At 45.7% G+C, this 18,363-nt stretch overlaps 1 protein-coding gene across 2 annotated transcripts; it reads right to left on the bottom strand.

The window, feature by feature from the left end:
• Positions 1-6,609: 6,609 nt before the first annotated feature.
• On the bottom strand, positions 6,610-13,079 carry LOC120697015 (BAG family molecular chaperone regulator 6-like). Of its 2 annotated transcripts, none has more exons than XM_039980115.1 (7): positions 12,682-13,079; positions 9,522-11,612; positions 9,209-9,406; positions 8,900-9,079; positions 8,657-8,770; positions 8,336-8,569; positions 6,610-8,243 (listed from the first exon to the last, which is right to left on the bottom strand). In XM_039980115.1, exons 2-7 carry the CDS (start codon positions 11,538-11,540, stop codon positions 6,879-6,881), a joined length of 4,110 nt encoding a protein of 1,369 aa, XP_039836049.1. In that variant the 5' UTR covers positions 11,541-11,612; positions 12,682-13,079; the 3' UTR covers positions 6,610-6,878. The 2 variants fall into 2 exon arrangements, with proteins under 2 accessions (XP_039836049.1, XP_039836042.1); XM_039980108.1 differs by having other exon boundaries at positions 8,900-9,088; positions 12,682-13,033.
• Between the last annotated feature and the right edge of the window lie 5,284 nt (positions 13,080-18,363).

Genomic DNA, 18,363 nt, shown 5'->3' with positions numbered 1-18,363 from the left:
GCGTTTGAAAGTAATCGGGTGCTCTAGCCTAAGAGGGGGAGGGGGTGAATTAGGCACTAATAAAAACTTAGACCTATGGCTCCAACTAGTTTGCACAAAACTTAAACTAAAACAGGCTATCTAGATGTGCAACTAGGTTGTTCTAGTGTGAAAACCCTATCCCAAAAGAGTTTAGCAACCTATAGTCTTTCCTACCAATAAACTATTCTATGAAAGTAAAGGCACATAAATTGCTAATATGAAAAGTGGAAGCTTAAAGAGCGGGATAGGAGATAGCAAACTCTTGACGCGGGTGTTTATCCCGTGGTTCGGTTAGCCACAAAGGCACACCTACATCCACGTTGTTGTAGCACTCACTAAGAGTATTGCTACTCGGCCACCAAGTCTCTTCCGTGAACACAATCACGGTCACCTTGGCCCCGGGTTCCACTAAGGAGCTTCTCCACAAAGGATGTGGGTCTCCACGTCCCCCGCACAAAGATGTCGTCGCCGCTCCACACCAAGTCGGAGGGTCGATGACGTTGCCGGCGAGCTTCACACTCCAAGGTGCCGGCGCACCAAGCTCTTGTTTTGGTTCACTAGAGAACCACAGCACAAAGGCTCGAGGCCTTGCAATCTCACTCACTAAGAGCTAATCCTTTACACAACACTCTCAAAGTGTGCTAAGGGCTAAGGATATGATCTTGATGCTTTTGTATGGCTTGGAGATGTTCTTGGGTGTGTGTGGGATGTCCAGCAACTCCAGCAATCTTCAAATGGCCGGGGTGAGGCATATATATAGGCCACCAAGTCTTGTAGCTGTTGCTCCAACGGTCAGCAGAAAATCTGCGTATCATCGGATGAACCGATGCCTTTGGCTGAGGTAGCGTCGGTTCTTCCGGTCACTCATAACCCGAAGTAGCCGTTGAACTTCTGACAGCTGACGCTGTGATCACCGGTTGAACCGATGCTATGTACCGATGCATCACCGGTTCATCCGGTGCTCAAGGATCTTCTCCTGGGCGCTGACGTCATTACACCGATGCGATACTCCGATGCACCGTCGGTTGAACCGGTGCTGAAGAAACTTCTCCTGGGCACTTGACATCGTCTCTGGTAGATAGTACGCCAAATGCACCGATGCCCTTTTTTGGACCGTCGGTTCAACCGGTGCCTATAGGCTGACTTGGCTTCGACTTCTTCCTGCACCAAACATCATAGCGTCGGTTCTTCCGACAAGCGTCGGATGAGACCCGCGAGGGGCGGCTCCCCCTCGACCCCCGTCCGCTAACCGGGTAGCGGAACCCCCGTAGGGGCCTTTCGGGCCTTGCTACGTCTATCTTCTCTTTCTCTTTGTCATCACTTGAACCTAAAAATCTGAGAATGATCATCTTAACAATCATATTAGTCCAAGTGTTGTGTTGTCATTCGATCACCAAAATCCAACAGAGGAGGAGTGCTAGCAGAGTGCGACTAGCGGCCCATCGTCCTCCGCTAGCAGCAGAGTGCTAGCAGCAGCAACAGAGGAGGAGTCAGCGGTAGCAGCTGTGGCAGGTGCGACTAGCGGCCCATCGTCCTCCGCTAAGACCTTATCCGCTATCTCCTCAAAAAGTTGCCCAGTCACAAAATCCAAAATACCATGTGCCATTGATTCATAATTAACTGGCAAAGCAGCATCCCTTTGGTCTTCTTGGCCAGTGTGCTCCTTAGCGATATCCATGTCTGACTGATTGTTTGCTGAACCATTACTTTCTTTATGATTATCTTGATCTCTCATAACATCTCCACTCATCGAATTACCATCCCCAGTGTTGCCATCCTTATCCCCATCAATGGATGTTTCCACGAAAGATTCCACCCCAGGGATTATGGACTCAACTTTAACCGGGAACTCAAACCAACGGTCGCCGATCACAACACTTAGTTTCGCTGGCAGATTTTTTGAGTCCAGAACAGAAACTAAAACCCGTACATAATCATTCTTCTTTGAAGCAACCATATCAGCTAGCTGAGGAGCCCCCATCATGGAACCCAGTGCCCACACCACCCGTAATTCCCTCAATCTCTTAGGGACTGAGTAAATATTAAACCACACTTTTGGGATTAACAGTCCCTCATCTTCAGTGGCCCACTGCTCAAAATTGAGATGTATCTTTTTTCTTTGAGAAAGAAACCTCCGTACATGATTATGCGCTGCAAATCATCATCAGTTGGTAAGGTCACTATGAAAGCATCCTCATCTTGGCGAATGTCCCAAACCCAAGTGCTTGGACAGGGGATGCGGTTTTGCAATTCTTCAGTGAGCTGTTCAATGCTCAAAACTCCACCATCCACAGTGATTTTGGCAGTCTTTTTGTCAGTGTCACCCTTGAACGGGGCATGTGGAATGTGGAAAAAACCATTCCCATCTAGCGCATGGCCTACCCACTGCACCACATTCTTGGCTGCCTTGGTTATGGGGCATTTCTGCTTCACATGTTCTGAGCTTTCACAGATCTCACAGAAGACAGTTGCCTGACACTCTGCAGTAGCATGTCCTTTGCTAAAACACCGAAAGCAAAACTTTGGTTTGGCTTGCTTCCCATCACTTTTATCTGACAAGATTTCAGTAGCAGTAGGTTCAGGTGCATGACGCTTACTACCAACTCTTTTAAACGCAGCAGGTACTGGTTGGAGATCAATTTTCTGAGCACCAAACTGAGCCCCAAAATTCTTACTGGGACCTCCGAAGGATGAAGGGCGCCTAGCATCAATAACTACTGGTTTCTTGTTTCGTGCAATAGCAGCCTCAATTGAAGTATCTGCTACTCGTTCTAATGACCTGGCACCAAACATAAAAGAATTGCCTTGTGGTGCCGTGGACAAACCTGGAGCCGTAGTTCCTTTGGGGACAGGACCAGCACCAAAGCCAAATTGTGGGTTTTGCTGCGACGTAGCAGAAGAACCCTGCTGCATCCCTGTTGCCTGCACGAAGCTAGAGAAAACTCCCAGCCCAGTGTCCACTCCAATGGCCGGAGCGCAGTGCTTCGGTGCAGCACCAAGAAAAGGAGCAGATCCAGGCACCTGTGGGAACGTCGGTGTAGAAGAAAAACCTGCCCCCGTCGATCTCAAAGGTGCCCTAGACGTCGCTTGCCTCTGACCCGATGCAGTCTCCTTCACTGACTTTCCAGCCATCCGATCCATGGTGGGCGGCGTCCGCAGAACCTCGGCGTAGGAACGCTCGTCAAGATGAGATAGCGTCGCCGCCGGCTTGCGGAACCGAGAGATTGGTTTTTTCGGGAATACTTTGCGTAAGTTCGGAAGGGGTCGGCGAACCACGGTGGACCCGTAGGTCAGAACCAGGACACGGCCCACAGATTGATCCGGGGACGCCGAACGATTCGTTCCGTGATTTTCGCCTTGATCCGAAGACGTTTCCAGTTTTGAATTTTGAAGTCCGAGGATCGGAAAACTGCCGCAGCAGCTACCGTCGTCGGCCCTCACCGGCTGCTTGTTGGAGAGATCTCGCGGGGCAGAAGTCCTCGCCGGCCGTTTGCCAGACAGGCTCCCCGTGGAAGAGGACTCAATTTTCTTGTTCGTTTTCTTGAAAGTTACCTGAACATCCCCAATCGTAATCGCCGGCGAACGTCTCGGTTTCGGCAGTGGACCAACCCAGGGCTTCCTTCCCGTGTGTTGTGCTGCCACTGCATCCATGATCCGTCTCGGCAGCGAAGAGGAAGCATCGTCGTTGTTCAAAGCTGCCTCAGCCTGCAACAAATCATCTTTGGAGAAGCCAGCGTTGAGGGCATACCGTACGAACACCGGCGTGGAGATGTCGTCTATCGCCGCCTCTGACTTCCCAGGTTGACGGCGACCACCCAGAGACCAAGGTCGAGGTGCCACCCCAACGGAGTTTCCACGGTGAGGACGAAGATCACAGCTCGCGGCTTGCCGCAGAGAAGGAGCCGAAACGAGCGCCGCTCATGTTGACACCTCTCCGCCCATCCCTGTTGCACTCCCTGTTGCATTTTGCTGCAGTACCTTTCACTTTGATCTGCATCTGCCACATTACATTTCGACGAACTTTTGGAAGACATTGGATGGGGTAGTGGTCAGAGCATCTCCAACGCTCGTTCCTCCCACCCAAAATACGCACTCTTTCCATTACCAATAGTTACTCTTATATTTTTAAGGGAAAAGTCTGGTTAACACCCTCCAACTATTGCAAAAGTCCGATTTTCAACCTTCAACTACGAAACCGGACAATATAGGCCATCCAACTGTTAAAACCGGGCAAATTTGGCCCCTGGGTGGTTTTGAAGGTGGTTTTCCATTTTGTGATACTTAAAAATATTCAATTTTATACTAAAAAAATTATAAGTAATTCATTTTTAAGTCAAAAAATTATGAAATGAGTATCAAAAGTTTTCTAAAAATATAACCTATCTATTGTCACATGACTTGTGAGCTATTCAGATCTAATTTTTTATGTTCATAATATTTTTAATAACTAAGATTCAAATAGAACAATAATAGATAGGTTATATTTTTAGAAAAAAATTGGTACTAGTTTCATATTTTTCTGATTTAAAGTGAATTAGTTTTGATTTTTTAAATCTAACTAGATTTATTTAATTTTTTAGAAAATGCAAAACCACCTTCAAAACCACCCCAAGGGCCAAATTTACCCGGTTTTGCCAGTTGGGATGGGTTATGTTGTCCGGTTTCGTAGTTGAAAGTTGAAAATCAGATTTTTACAATAGTTCGAGGGTGAAAATTAGACTTTTCCCTATTTTTAATAATAATTGCTGCAGCAGACTATCAAAAATTCAATCTTCAAGGATAGGGTAGAGCGATAAATCCCTTTCATTAGGTGAGAGGGAGGTGTGTTTTTGATGATTTAAAAACTTTTAGGTAATGAGGATTAGATAGGTAATCTGATGGAGCACTCTAACTACCAAAACATCAGTTTTTAATATCAGGAAAAGCGATGAATGATCTCTTGGAGATGCTCTTAGAGCAACTCCAGTAGTACTGCTAAATTTGGGTGAGCAAATGCACATTTAGAATTCCACTTCTAAATTTTACTCGCCCAAATATGGGCCTTCACTCCGGCGGGCTGAGTAAATTGGACTTCTAATTTTTCAACTGACAACCGAGCCCCACCTATCATTCTCTCAGCACGCCACACACCTCTCCCCTCTTCCGTTCCCCGGGACTGGAGGCCGCGGAGGAGGCATGCGGCGGCGGGCGTGACGACGGCGGCCTCGGGCACCGCGTGGGTACCGGATCTCTGAAACCCACTTGCCCGCCGCCCGCCGCGGTACCGGCACCGCCGCTCCGCCCCGCCTCCCCAGCCGGCGCCACCACCGGCGCCCGCAGCACGGCTCATCGCACGTCCTCGGGAATTTCTAGATGTTCATGTAACTTTTGCATTCTAGACCTTGGAATTTCTATTTTTCCTTGCATTCAGGCCCTTGGCCGAACTTGAGGAACAGGGGACGCGGCGGCCAGCCTGTTTCCGGCGAACCTCGTCGGCGGTGGTGGGGCCCGTGGGGCAAAACGGAGAGGAGGTCTAGGCGCACCTTTGGGTGGCCTGGATTGCATCGGGACGGCCGGAGGAGGCGCATCCACAGCGAGCAAGGGGTAGCGGCGGCGGTGCTCGCCGACGGTGGCACTCCGACATGTTTGGAAGGGGCGCCCAGGTTGGGTACCTTCGGGAGGAGGAGGAGAAGGTTGCTGGGGCGCTAGATTTGGGAGGGAGAGGGCGGAGGCGCGGGGTGTCGTGCGGCTGGCGAGCGGCGGCGCCAATGGTGGTGCTCTGGCGTGCTTGGGCACGCGAGCACGACTCCGCCTTTTATTGGCAAATAGCAAGGGGAGTGTCGCCGGCGCTAGCTGACCGGGGGAGGCGCGGCCGGAGGGGGACGGCGCGGCGTCACGCGTCGTCGGTGCGTGGTGAGCAGAGCACCGGCGGGGGTGCATGGCAGCGGCATGGGCGGGGCGGGGGCGGCGGCATCGCGGGGTGGGGGCCGAAGGGATCGGGATCAAGAAAATGAAAAAAAATGAAATCGGTGGGGCCCACAGCTGTCAGCCCAAATAGAAAACCATCAAATTGGGGAGTAGGGGAGAAATTTAAAAGGGCTACCAAAATGACAGCCCATTTAAAAGGCCTGCTGGAGATCAATTTTTTACACCCACCGAGCAAATATAAAAATGACAGTCCATTTAACAGCTCTACTAGAATTGCTCTTATGTTCCAACATCGGGTACTCTAATGCCAGGCACAGTGTGCCGTCTTCTATTACATGATTTAGAAAGTGCTTGACGAGCTGGTGGTGTATATGATACTCTCTACTACCGGACTGCGGCACGCTAAAGTATGCCTTTGTGCACAACAGTATTAGAGCCAGCTCTCTTCTTCGGATTTATCTTTCATGGATGCCATACCTGAAACCTGTGGGTTCAGTGATCGCATAACAAGTTGGGCAAGCACACAGTTGAACTCAACTAGCCCAGCTTTACAACACTTGAGGTCCACCTACCTTCAAAACCTTTACTAGTAGAGATGACACTGCGTGAGAGGCGGAGCTCTCTTTAATCTTGCACCACACTGACAAGATCTTCCAATAAAGAGATGCTCACCCCAACCTGTATGCTGTATCTCACCAGTTTCATTATATATATGCAAGTCAAAACCAGATCACTTCGTCGAGATCACTTTCCCACAATACAACAGATCAACTTGGATTCATTACACGTACACACATAATACAGCACGTACAAGACCTTGTGTTCCCAGCACACAGCACAGTGCCGCAACACAGATGTACACCGCAGTCTGCAGATACAACATGGATGCAAACAGTAACATAGGATCCATCCATACATCACGATCTCAAACCTCAAGAGATCAAGCTTCTTCAGTGGACTTTGGCCATCGCATGGCCGGACGGCCTGTGCACCCTCACCTTTGGTCTCTTCTTGCGTGCCAACTTGCGCTCAAGCGCCTTGACCTTCTCGCTTAGGTCTGTGATTACTCCCATTTGATCGTTGCCCGATGCAAGTAGCTTCTGCAGAAGTTCTTTCAGCTGCTTGTTTTCTTCCGCCAGCTTCTTGTCGTCACTGTCCTTCGGACCAACGTCAGGAGTTGCAGAAGCTGATAAAGCTTCTTCAGAAGCCTTGCTCTCCGTCTGCACAGCGATGTCTTCTTTCAGAGCTTCCTCTTCAGCAGCGTTTGCACCAGCTGCACGTACAGAAGGATCTTCAGTGCATTTTTCCGTCACAGGCACCTGCACTCCAACATCCTCAGCAGAATTTGCTCCCAATGCACCAACTTGAGCATCTTCCGGCATCTCAGTGCGTTTTTCAGTCACAGACATCCGAACACCAACATCTTCAGCAGAATTTTCCAGCATCTCAGTGCATTTTTCAGTCACAGACACCTGCACACCAACATCCTCAGCAGAACTTGACGTCGACGAGTCCACTGGAGCTTCTTTCAGCGTCTCAGTGCATGCATCTGTCTCAGATACAGCCACATCTGCATTATCCTTCTGCACATCAGTTTGGCTCTCCGATGATACCTCAGTCTCAGATCTCTCGTGACCTGTGATGCCACCTTCGTGTGCACATGATAATTCATAGCCGCCGAGTTCAGGGAAGACTATTTCATTTTCATCCCCTGTATCATCTGCCTCTTCTGCAAGGTTAGGATGACTCTCCTGAATGTCAGGCTCCTTCCTTGATGCCCCGAGAAGAGAATCCCCATCGTTTGTGGAACCTCCTGATAGCTTGTCAACAGTAGCTTCAGTTTTCTGATCCTCATGTGGAGGCTCATCCTTGTGAGAAACCCCACATTGCACTGGGTCATCAGACTCGTCCACCACAGTTTGTTCCGGGTCTGAGTCAGGCTTCAAAATTGGTTCCACTAAGGCAGGCTGATCAGGCTTGTCTGCATCTGCAGAAGCAGAACATTCAATATTATTCATTGAAGCTTCTGGTATTCCATCTGGTTCTTCCATTAAATCTTGCATGGTATCCACAGCTTGTTCCTGTATGCTGATATCCGTGGCTTCCTCTGATTGATCTTCTGTGTTAGACATAATGGAGTCTGCAGGACTTGGATCATATTGTCCTTCATCCTGTAAAGACACTGATGAATCCTCCAAATGAACAATTGGGCAGCTCAATTCTCTCTTCTGATCTTCAGCAGGTGAAGCATCATGTTTCAGCTCCATGATTTCTACAGCTGCAGTTCCATGCACCTGATCGTCAACTGAGCCATCCTGTTTTCATGTTCCATGTTATCTGTATTAATGTGTTGTTTACAACTTTAATGATTATAGAGCTCATCATCAAAATAAATAAGAGAACTTACTTTCTCAGTTGCCACTCCACTTTCTAGAGATGCCACCGCAGCAGTGGCATTAATGTCCTCAGTAGAAGCAGAAAACAACCCTGTATTTGATTCAGCATGTAAACTCTGCTCTGTAGAAGCTGTGCATTGTTTCAGCCTACTGGAGTCCTCTGCTGAAGCTGCATCATGCAACTGTTCCGTGGAGTTCGCTAATAATGGCGCCTCTTGTCCTTCATCCTCGACAGCTGGTTTCTCCTGTGGCAACGGCAACACTATCAGTACCCATTTTCAAGGTATCTTGCTAAACAATGACTTATAGTATGAATGGCAAAAACAACTTACTTCAGTCACTTGTTCCACTGAAACAGCATTTGATTCTTCAACTTCATGTTCCTGGTTGTCAGTAGGATGTTCAGGCAAACCTGCATCACTTAACATATGCGTCGATGATGGCACCTGTAATTCAAACTGTTCAGCAGCTCTTCCCAGTTGAATATGAATACTTAAAAAATTCAATGAAGAAAATCAAATGCAGACATCAAGGAAAATGCAGAGCTTCATACTAGAAACTGAAACTTAACTTACTTTTTCATTTGCTTCTTCCATTGTGGTGCTACATGACTCCTCTTTTTCATTCTTCTGCTCATTGGCATCTGCATCTTGCTCCACCTCCATGGGAATTCCAGATGGAACTTCATCACATGGCTCCATGGAGTCCACTGAAGATGGTTCTTCCAACTTGCCCAGTTCCACAGCTTGCTCCTCCTGAGATCGCTTTTAGGTAAAATTAGTATATTATAGTAACTTGCCGCATCATAAATATGCAAATTAATTTTTATAGGACAATAGCCGCAAAATAAGGTTAGAGAGCATTATTATAAAAGTAATACATACTATGTCACATGCTTCAGTTGTAATGGTAGGAGCTACAGTTGGGACAATGTTCCCGGCCCTCTCTGATTTCTCTTCATCACTGTTTGTGTGATTTAACTCCCCAGATGGTTGCTTGCATAAACAATCAAGCTTCTCCTGCAAGCAAACCAGTTCTCGAGCAGCAGACTTCCTGGCCTCCCTTACACTTGGATGCAAGCCCTACATAAGTGTATCATCATGGTCTTAGAACTAGCCCAGCTAGCAGGAAAAGAATACCAAAAAGAAATAAGTCTATACTGTTCCAAGGAAAAAAAATGAAATGAAAACAAGATACCTGGATTGTGTCAAGCTTCAGGAGTAAATTCATAATATTTTCACTGATGGCCACTTGCTCTTTATCAGTAGGCTTCTTGCAAGAATCTTCAAGGCATTGAAGCTGCTTCTTCACACCTTGCATCTGTTCATGCACATTCCTAATCTTCCTAAGCTTATCCAAAGGTTGCCATCTTCGGACATCATACCCTCTGTATGCAGACTGAATACGCACTGCAGCATCTGGTTCTGATAAATTGGCTCCCCATGTTCTGGCATCATCTTTTGCAATTTCACTTTCAATTACTGTCTCATCCTCATTTTTGCTTTTTTCACATCCCTTGAAGCTCTCTGCATCAGCATTTTCTTGCACATCACCTGCCCTTAGGCTCTTTGTACCTGCACTTTCTGGAGTCCCAATGGTACTGCTACCAGCTTGGACCTTCTGGTCATCTTTACTCGTGGGAACTTCTTCCTCCCGTGAATGTTCCAGAGAAGGAGCTTGCACTGTTTCATTGTTAGAGACCATTCCCTTCTTCATTTCATTAGGTGATTTTTCTTTAACCTCAGACACAGTAATATGCCTTGTATCAGACTGCTTAGATTCCAGGTTCTGGCCTTGGGCCTGCTTCAAGTCCTTCTTGGCCTTGTCACCATCCTTCCTGGTTGGTGGGCTAGGAGACCTTGAAGAACCATTTCCAGATTTCTTTCTTGGAAAAGGATCCACTCGTAAGCATACAGGGGGCAATTTTGAATGCTTAGCTATTGATGATTCACTATGTTTTGTTTTCCCATTTTCTTCCAGCTTGTCAGCATTGCTGGCCTTCTTCGACTCTTTCTTTTCACTCATGCCAGTCTGCTTCTCATCGCTTTCTCTCATGACTGGAATTGTTCTGTACGTAGTGGCTTTCTTTTCATCAATCTCATTTTCAGGCACCACCGGAATGGTCTTGTAGTTTTCCCTTAAAGGTTTCTTCTCATCGTTTACTGTCTTAGGCCCAACTGGAGTGGTTTTATATGTCATGCCATCTCGATGCTCAGTAACTGCAGGTTGGTTCTTAACTGCTGATCTGTCACCATGATCTCCAGATTCATCCCTACTAGATGACTTCTGATCATGGCGACCATTCTCAAACCATGACAAGGGAATGAACTTGATCTTGGGTGATTGAGGAGCCTCTTCAGAATTGTTTGGGGCCTCTCCCATCTTCAGCTCTTTAGCCTTTTGTTTTGGCTCATCATATCCCGCAGGAACCCAAACTATTGGCCAATGGAACTGTTTCTCCTTCTGATTGTCCTGCTCTTGGTGTGTCACATTCCCTGTCCTCTTGCTACTCACAGGAGCCCATCCATTTAAAAGTTGATTGTCTTGCTCTTGTTTCTTCACATCCCCTGCCATCTTTCTATTCATAGGAGCCCATCCATTCAAGAGCTGAGGTGCTAATTCATAACTCTTTCCATTCTCCTGGCATTCTATGTTGCCAGGTGGTAGCCATATGGATGGATATTGGTTGTTTGGATGGCGAATTATACTGCTGCTATCAGCATCTTTGTGCTCACTCTCAAGTTTGACATCAGGCCTTTCTTCCTCGATTTTCACATTGCTCTTATCTACCCCAGAGCACACATGATTCGGACATCCACAGCAATGGCTCTTGAGCTTGTCGTAACCATATGGCATTTGATCAGCAGGACAGGGATGTGCTGGGACAAAGTAAGGTGGGCAGGGGTTTGAATGCTGTGGAAATGGTCCATGATAATATAGATGAGGGGGTGGAAGTTCTTGAGGTAATGGGGGTCTGAAACTGTAGTAACCAGGAGGATACATGTGGTTACAGCAGCAATGGAACTCAGAAGGATGCGGGTGATGTATACCAGCATTGTATGGCCAAGGTCCATAAGTTGGCGGTCGGTAGGATGAGTCCATTTCCCGAGGGTGGCCGGATGGAATTTCCCATTGGGGAGGAGGATAGTAAGGGTAGGGATTGTGATTCCTGTAGTGTGAGTGGTATGGATCCATGTAGTAGTTTGTAGGATACATTATTTACTAGTCTATATATACTAGTAGGATAAATGCCTTAGACCTGTCGAACAGGTACTATGGCTGTGATACCTGCAACAGTGAAGAAGAGTATTGTGTAAGTTTGGATATATAGGCGATGAAGCTCTGAATAAGAACAAGCAAGGAAACAACAGCAAAGCCGAGTGCTAATTCAGAAAAAAGGAACTGAAATAACTTAGTTTTTGCTAGCAGCTATTGATAACAGAAGACAGGGAGGAAAGAAAATAAAAAATGACATGCTGTGATGTTTCATATTTGCTGTATATATAAAGTGTATCCCAAATTTTTGAATGGACAAGGCAAGTGCAAACAACATGTTATTGTTGTCTCAGTTACTACTAGAGTTGAGTGGAGGGTAAACCATGACACAAAGCAGAGCCACAATGTTACTCCTTTTATTTTCCCAGCCATATGATTCCCTATCAATTGATCATAGATGCAATTACAAATTTTTGTATTTGTTCAAAAAGCATCTTGATTCGTCATCTGAAGAAGTATCTTGTACAGTAGCAGTAAAAAAATTATGGAGCACCAAACACAAAACAGAAGGAATGAGAATATTTCACTGGATAATTAGTGGAGAAAAAAAAATAAACCAGGGTATTTCATTTTAGGTATCCCGCTCTTATGCACGTTGTTAATTTTTTCAATTATACGCTACAAGGTAAACTGTCATATATTCAAGTGTCTGATTAAACTTTTTCTCCAACAGTCTGGTAATTAACTCACCCCCCCCCCCCTCTTTCCCCCTAATTAGGCATTTGCATTTTTTAAGAAAGATTACTTTGATTCGCAGGCCATGGTACTCTACTAAAGATTTTTCCTTCAATCTCTTCAAATAACCTGATTTTCCTACTCAACTAAAAGAAGGGAAGAAAAGCTGTTGCAGTCGAGCACGGGCTCAAGCAGCAAAATCGCTGAATTTGCTAGTAACGAGACCTTCCGTGATCGCAGGTAACCATGAACCGTGCACACCCAAAATCTGACAGCTGAATTTCCCAAGAAACGCAGAACGCAGCATGATTTGCCTGACGAAACCTGCACTAGCTACTGCAATCGGACGCACCCAAAGCACCCAAATCCATCCTGCGAGGCGGAGAGATCGAGGAGGGGCACTCACAGTGCGGCGGGCGGAGAAAAGCAGCAGAGCGCGGATCAGACAGACGAGCCACCAGCCCACCACCAAAGCTTGAAAAACTCCACGGGGCCGAATGGCGTCAGCTACCGGCGGGCGATGCGGTCCGCGGGTCCCAGGCCGTCGTCGTCCTCCTCTCTCTCTCCTCTTCCTTCTCGCGAGCGCTTTTCTTGCTTCCTGCGTGTTGGTCCTTTCCGAGTGCCGGGCCGCCGGCCGGCCGGACGCGCGGCATTTATGCGGGGACGGGGGGAGGCGCATCGGGAAGGAGGTGGAAGAAGGGAGAGACCGTTGGGCTGGCTGGGGGTTTCGGGAGGGTTCGCGACGCGGCCGGGGAGGTTGACTCGGTTGGGTCCGCGCCGCGCGCGCTCCGGCCGAATTCCTTCTCGACGGTTCCACCAGCGTCTGTCTCCAGTTCTCCACAGCTCCACAGTCCACTCCCTTTATCCAAATTATTATTAGTTTTTATTTAGGTCTTGTTTAGTTCTTTATCTGTAAAATTTTTAAGAATGTTGGCACATATTTGAACTATTAAATATAGACTAAATAAAAAATTAATTATAAAATTTGACTGTAAATTGCGAGGTGAATTTATTAAAGCTAATTAATATGTTATTAGCACATATTTACTGTAGCATAATATTGTTTAATCACGGACTAATTAGTCTCAAAAAATTTGTCTCGCAAAATACACCCAATCTGTGATAGAGATTTTTTCGTCTCCATTTAATATGCCATGCATGTGCGAAAATATTCGATATGAAGTTTTGTGTGTAAAATTTTTGGATCTAAACAAGACCTTACTATAAACATAAACATAGCAAGGCTTTACCGCGCCTGTGATAGTTGAGCCAGTGTTTTACTATGCAAGAACGTGAAGCATTTTAGTATCGTTTCACTCTTTAATGTAAGTGGAGATCTTTTCTGAATAGAGCTATAAACATTTGAGACATTTATGGTAATATTGTATTTATGTGATTCATAGATTCTGAGGCAAATAGTATATGGTATATTGATAAAGTTACATATTAAATATAAAATTATGGATCATAAAAGTTGAACCATCAAAGGTTATTGTAAAGCATATCAGAGGTAGTAAGCAAGGCCCCAACAAAATCCCATGACCAATTGTCTCGTGTCGTAGCATTACAGTTGATGCGGATTTCCCGTGACCGGGGGGGGGGGGGGGGGGGGGGGGGTTGGTTCGGTCGCGCGTGGCATTCCACGTGGGCAAAGGGTGTTGCGCAGGTTTTGTACTATCAATGAATCGCAAAATTGAATATAGAGACCTAGATGCACGATTTGCGAGTTTGGGGACCCAAGCGAAACTTCGGGACATGTTTGGGGATCTGGAGTGCAATTTACTCATTCCTTAATAAAGAGTAGCCCTTTAAACATTCGGGATCTGTAGTATATCTCCTTTGCACCCTTAGATGCTCGAACATGTAGTACCCACAATACACGGAACATGCGGGTTGTTTGTGGCACGGGAACCTTGTGTGCAGAGTTATTTTATTTCCAATTACTACTCACAGCGTGCCACGATGTTTTGGACCCTTCTTTCTAGATTTTGGGAATTTGGGCACAAGACTCGAGGGCTACTGGGTACGTGGCAAATGGAATTTATTTTTTCAAAAATATTTGAAAAACATTTTATTACATTCGAAATTCAAGATGGCCTAAATTTTTCCATTCAGCCTAAGGCTCGGGGGCTACTCCATATGGAGTGCGATTGTTCATCGCACCCCATATATGAAAATTATTATCCGAGGGCGTCAAGACTACTCGAGCAAGAGCACCACACAGCTTTGGTGCAGTTCAAGAAGTACTCGGAAGGCTGTCTGCACGAAGTTCAGGAACTACTCGATGGCGGCTTCAGAAGTACTCGACGACTTGCGACTACTCGACTGTGAAGAGTTCGGGGGACTTGTCAGACCCGAGGCCACATGATACTTGACGTGGCACGGTTCAGTACCAGATATGGGATGGGGCATGTCTCGTACAGATTCTGCATGTAACTAGTCGAATAGACTTAAAACTAGTCGGTATAGAAAGAAACCAACTGAGTAGTACTCGGTGCAGACTCTTAGGCTCATTCCGATCTAGGATTTTCTTGTAACCCTGCCTCCCCAGCCTATATAAGGGCAGGCAGTCGCAAAAAAAAGCCTATATAAGGGCAGGCAAGGATCCCTCCAGGGGTAGAACACTCCATAGCCTAGCGCATACTCTCCCATCTACATTCAAGGCAATACAAACCACCCAACAGGACATAGGGTATTATGCATCTGTGCGGTCCGAACCTGCCTAAACTCTTGTGTTGCTTGCACCATCGTGTTTCTGATCTCGACGTCTTCCCATGATCATCCATCTACCTAAGGGTATCCCTAGGTAGACGTGACAGTAAAACACCGACAGGCTTAGAGTTAGCCCCTCTATGTAACCTGGACCAATTTTAGCTACTACTATTTTCCGCCCTGTAGACACATCTAGACCTTCCACATGAGTGTAATCAGCGTAGGCATGGTGAGCATCCAATCATCTCGACGAAGGAGCTATACTAACTACGATGCTAGGGTTTTGGGCATAGGAAATCAAAACAAAGCTTTATTATGAAACATGCAAATAGGGAGTACACCATATGATTTTGCAAGCCTAAACCTTTTAAAAATCATGACAATGATACATACAAATAGATGGTCCAAATAGACTTTGAGGTATTCATTGATGAGGACATCACCAAGATGGATACGCACGAGCCATGCCTTTTGCCAAGTTACAAGTCGTCATCAACTTGGACTTCACGCTCGGTTCGGATTCAACAGACCACCCTGGACGGAATCAGCCACATCTCCCTCATAAGACATCGAAATGAGGTGTTCTTTGATGTGTTGGAAAGCTAATGACAAAAGATTTCTTCTGGTTTTGGTCCCAGCTCTAGAACGTGCTTGGATCATTCTGGGTGACCACGAAAAAGTACCGCGTCACCTATTTTGGGCCTAGTTGGCCTTTGTATCGTGTCGAGCCTTAAGCCCATGTTGTGGGCGCCCCCTGGTCGCCCCCAACCCTAGGACGCCCCCTTTATGGTATAAACTCAATAGCCACCGCATATTGGAGTTTAGTTTTGTTTAGATCAAGGTTTCCATTGGAAAACTATCTTCTTCATTGTACTGTGATGCAGAGTCCTTTTGCTGTGAATCAGGGCCTCCTTTCTTGTTCTTCACCACTGTGGCGATTAGTCATTTTGTGACTAGAGCTTGAACCACATACTCATATTCTCTCCATACGCATTGGCAATTTCAAATTGTGTGATTACATTTTCTAGCTTGTGTTCTTCGATTCGCTTGCAGAAAAAGCCTTCTTGGTGAGGTCAATCAAGTTATGCTTGGTTGATAACTAACGGAGCAGCAGTGTAATGGTTGCAGGACTTCGAATCGTGTCTGATTAGAAGCCTGGATCGCCAACATCGAGTCTCCACCAATCGAATTTACCATACCTTTGAAAAGATTGGTCCTGTGCTACATCAAGTGGTATCAAGACTCAGGTTTATTGTGAGGTATAATTTCATGTTCCCCTTTAGATTCATCTTGTTCCTTTACCCAGAGTCCACAAAAAACCCAAAAATATTTCACTTTTTGTTCTCCTATAACCTATTTTAGCCTCGCAATTTCATTACACATTCTCTTTGTTGAGTTTATTTCAGTGGTCGAGTCTTGTTGCTAGTTTAGTTAGTGTGTTCAAAGTCGTAGATCAACCGCCCATTGTTGTTTTTTGTTTCGCCGCTATCCCATCCACCTATATCCAAACAACAAGTCGAGCCCTCATGTTACTTGACTTGCCCCAATAGCTGCCTTGTGTGAACTCTCGTAACGCAAGCCTTAGATATAGAGTAGGTTGTAAGCCACACAAATCACCTTGCATCGCAACCCCACTTGATTCATCTGGTGAATCCTTTTGTTGCATACACCAGGGAAGCTTTGCACTAGGTTGTTCGCTTGCCGAGAAGCTTTGCTCAGGCGTGATTTTGTGTTGGAGGATAGGGAAGCTTTGCCCTAGCCACACAGACGTGTTCTGCCTTGTTTTTTCCTTCTAAAAACACTGATTCGGAGGCCTTTCCTTAAAACAGGCATAACTTTTCGTATGTAACTCGGATTGGGGCAAACTTTTTTTTTGAAATTGCTGGAAAAGAATTTTCGCATCTGCTTGCCCCTGTCCTTGCCTAGCACGGCATTCTTAGAATTTCAAAATTCAACTTCTAAGTGGAAGAACTCAAGCTCCAAAGTTTTTGTACGCTTTTCAAAGAACATGCCTGATTTTCTGTGGACCACATCCTATCTCTGTTTAAGCTGAAAAGTTTTATGGTTCCATCTGGTGTGACAACTGTTTGGATAAAAATATATAAAAATGGTTGAAAAATAAAAATGTTGCAAGAAACAACGACGGGAGGAAAATCAGGAAAAATAATAAAAAAAACAATTGCATGAGTTGTTGTTTGCTTGTTCTTTGAATTCTATACATCGTCTTTTGTTCCCACTTGTTGTCACAGTCTGGGGACATCTCTTAGCCAGCAACTGTGACTAGTACTTCGGATACTTATTGAACTTTACAAATTTATTTGCGATTATTGCTAATTCCTTGCTACCATATTGTGCCTGCCCAAGCTACACATATACTTCTGATTAGCACAGGTTCATCTTGCAACTGTTGCACTCAAGCTTATAATAGATTGATCCTTCCTATTGGCTTTTGTAAGAACACTTGCAAGATAGTGGTAAGCTACTTGAGATTTTGCATTCAACCTTCACCACCACCTAGTAGTTGGTAGTTGTTAGTTGATAGGGATACTACTTTGGTGTTGTCTTTTACTGTCTTCTAACCATGTCGGGCTCCCAAAAAGGTGGAGGAGTAGACTCCCTTATGGCATTCAATGAATGTGTGTCCAAGGATGAGCTTACAAAGCTTGTTGATGACCAGGGCACCTACATGAATGGGAAATTTCACGAGCTGATGCGCACTATCAACGGTCTATTCACTCGAATTGAACATGTTGAACAACGGCCTTCACCACATCAGCACCGACGACAACCACATAATAGTGACGAGGAAGAGGATGAGGATGCCGACCTTGATGATGATGTTACAGATGTGGATCGCCTTTTGCGCAATTGTCAAGGTATGGGAGGTAATCACAATCATTGTAATAATGATCCTTTTGTTAAAATAAAGTTTAGCATGATTCCTTTTGCTGGTACTGTTGATCCTGAGGCTTATTTATATTGGGTCCTGAGGCCTATTTATATTTAAAATAAAGTTATAGCTTGGGGGCCGCCTTGCAAAGTTTAATTCTCATTTAGCTCTTGCTGAGCATAGAGTTAGACTTGCTACTAGTGAGTTTACTAGTTTTGCTTTGTTTTGGTGGAATGATCTTTGCACTGCTCCTAACAATGGCAATGTTGTCCCTCAGACTAGGAATGCTTTAAAACAATGAATGAAATCTCACTTTGTACCTCCTTACTATCAATGTAATTTGCGCTTAAAATTGTAAACTTTAAAACATGGTGACAATGGCACAGAGGACTACTATCAGGAGTTCGTTATTGATTTAGCACATTGTACTCCCTCCGTTCCAAATTATAAGTCATTGCAAGAATCTTGGAGAGTCAAAGTTTTCCA

Source organism: Panicum virgatum, chromosome 1K (assembly GCF_016808335.1).
Source record: "Panicum virgatum strain AP13 chromosome 1K, P.virgatum_v5, whole genome shotgun sequence".
NCBI lineage: Eukaryota > Viridiplantae > Streptophyta > Magnoliopsida > Poales > Poaceae > Panicum > Panicum virgatum.
Note: the sequence above shows the minus strand (reverse complement) of the source record. Positions and strands in the feature narration are given on the sequence as shown.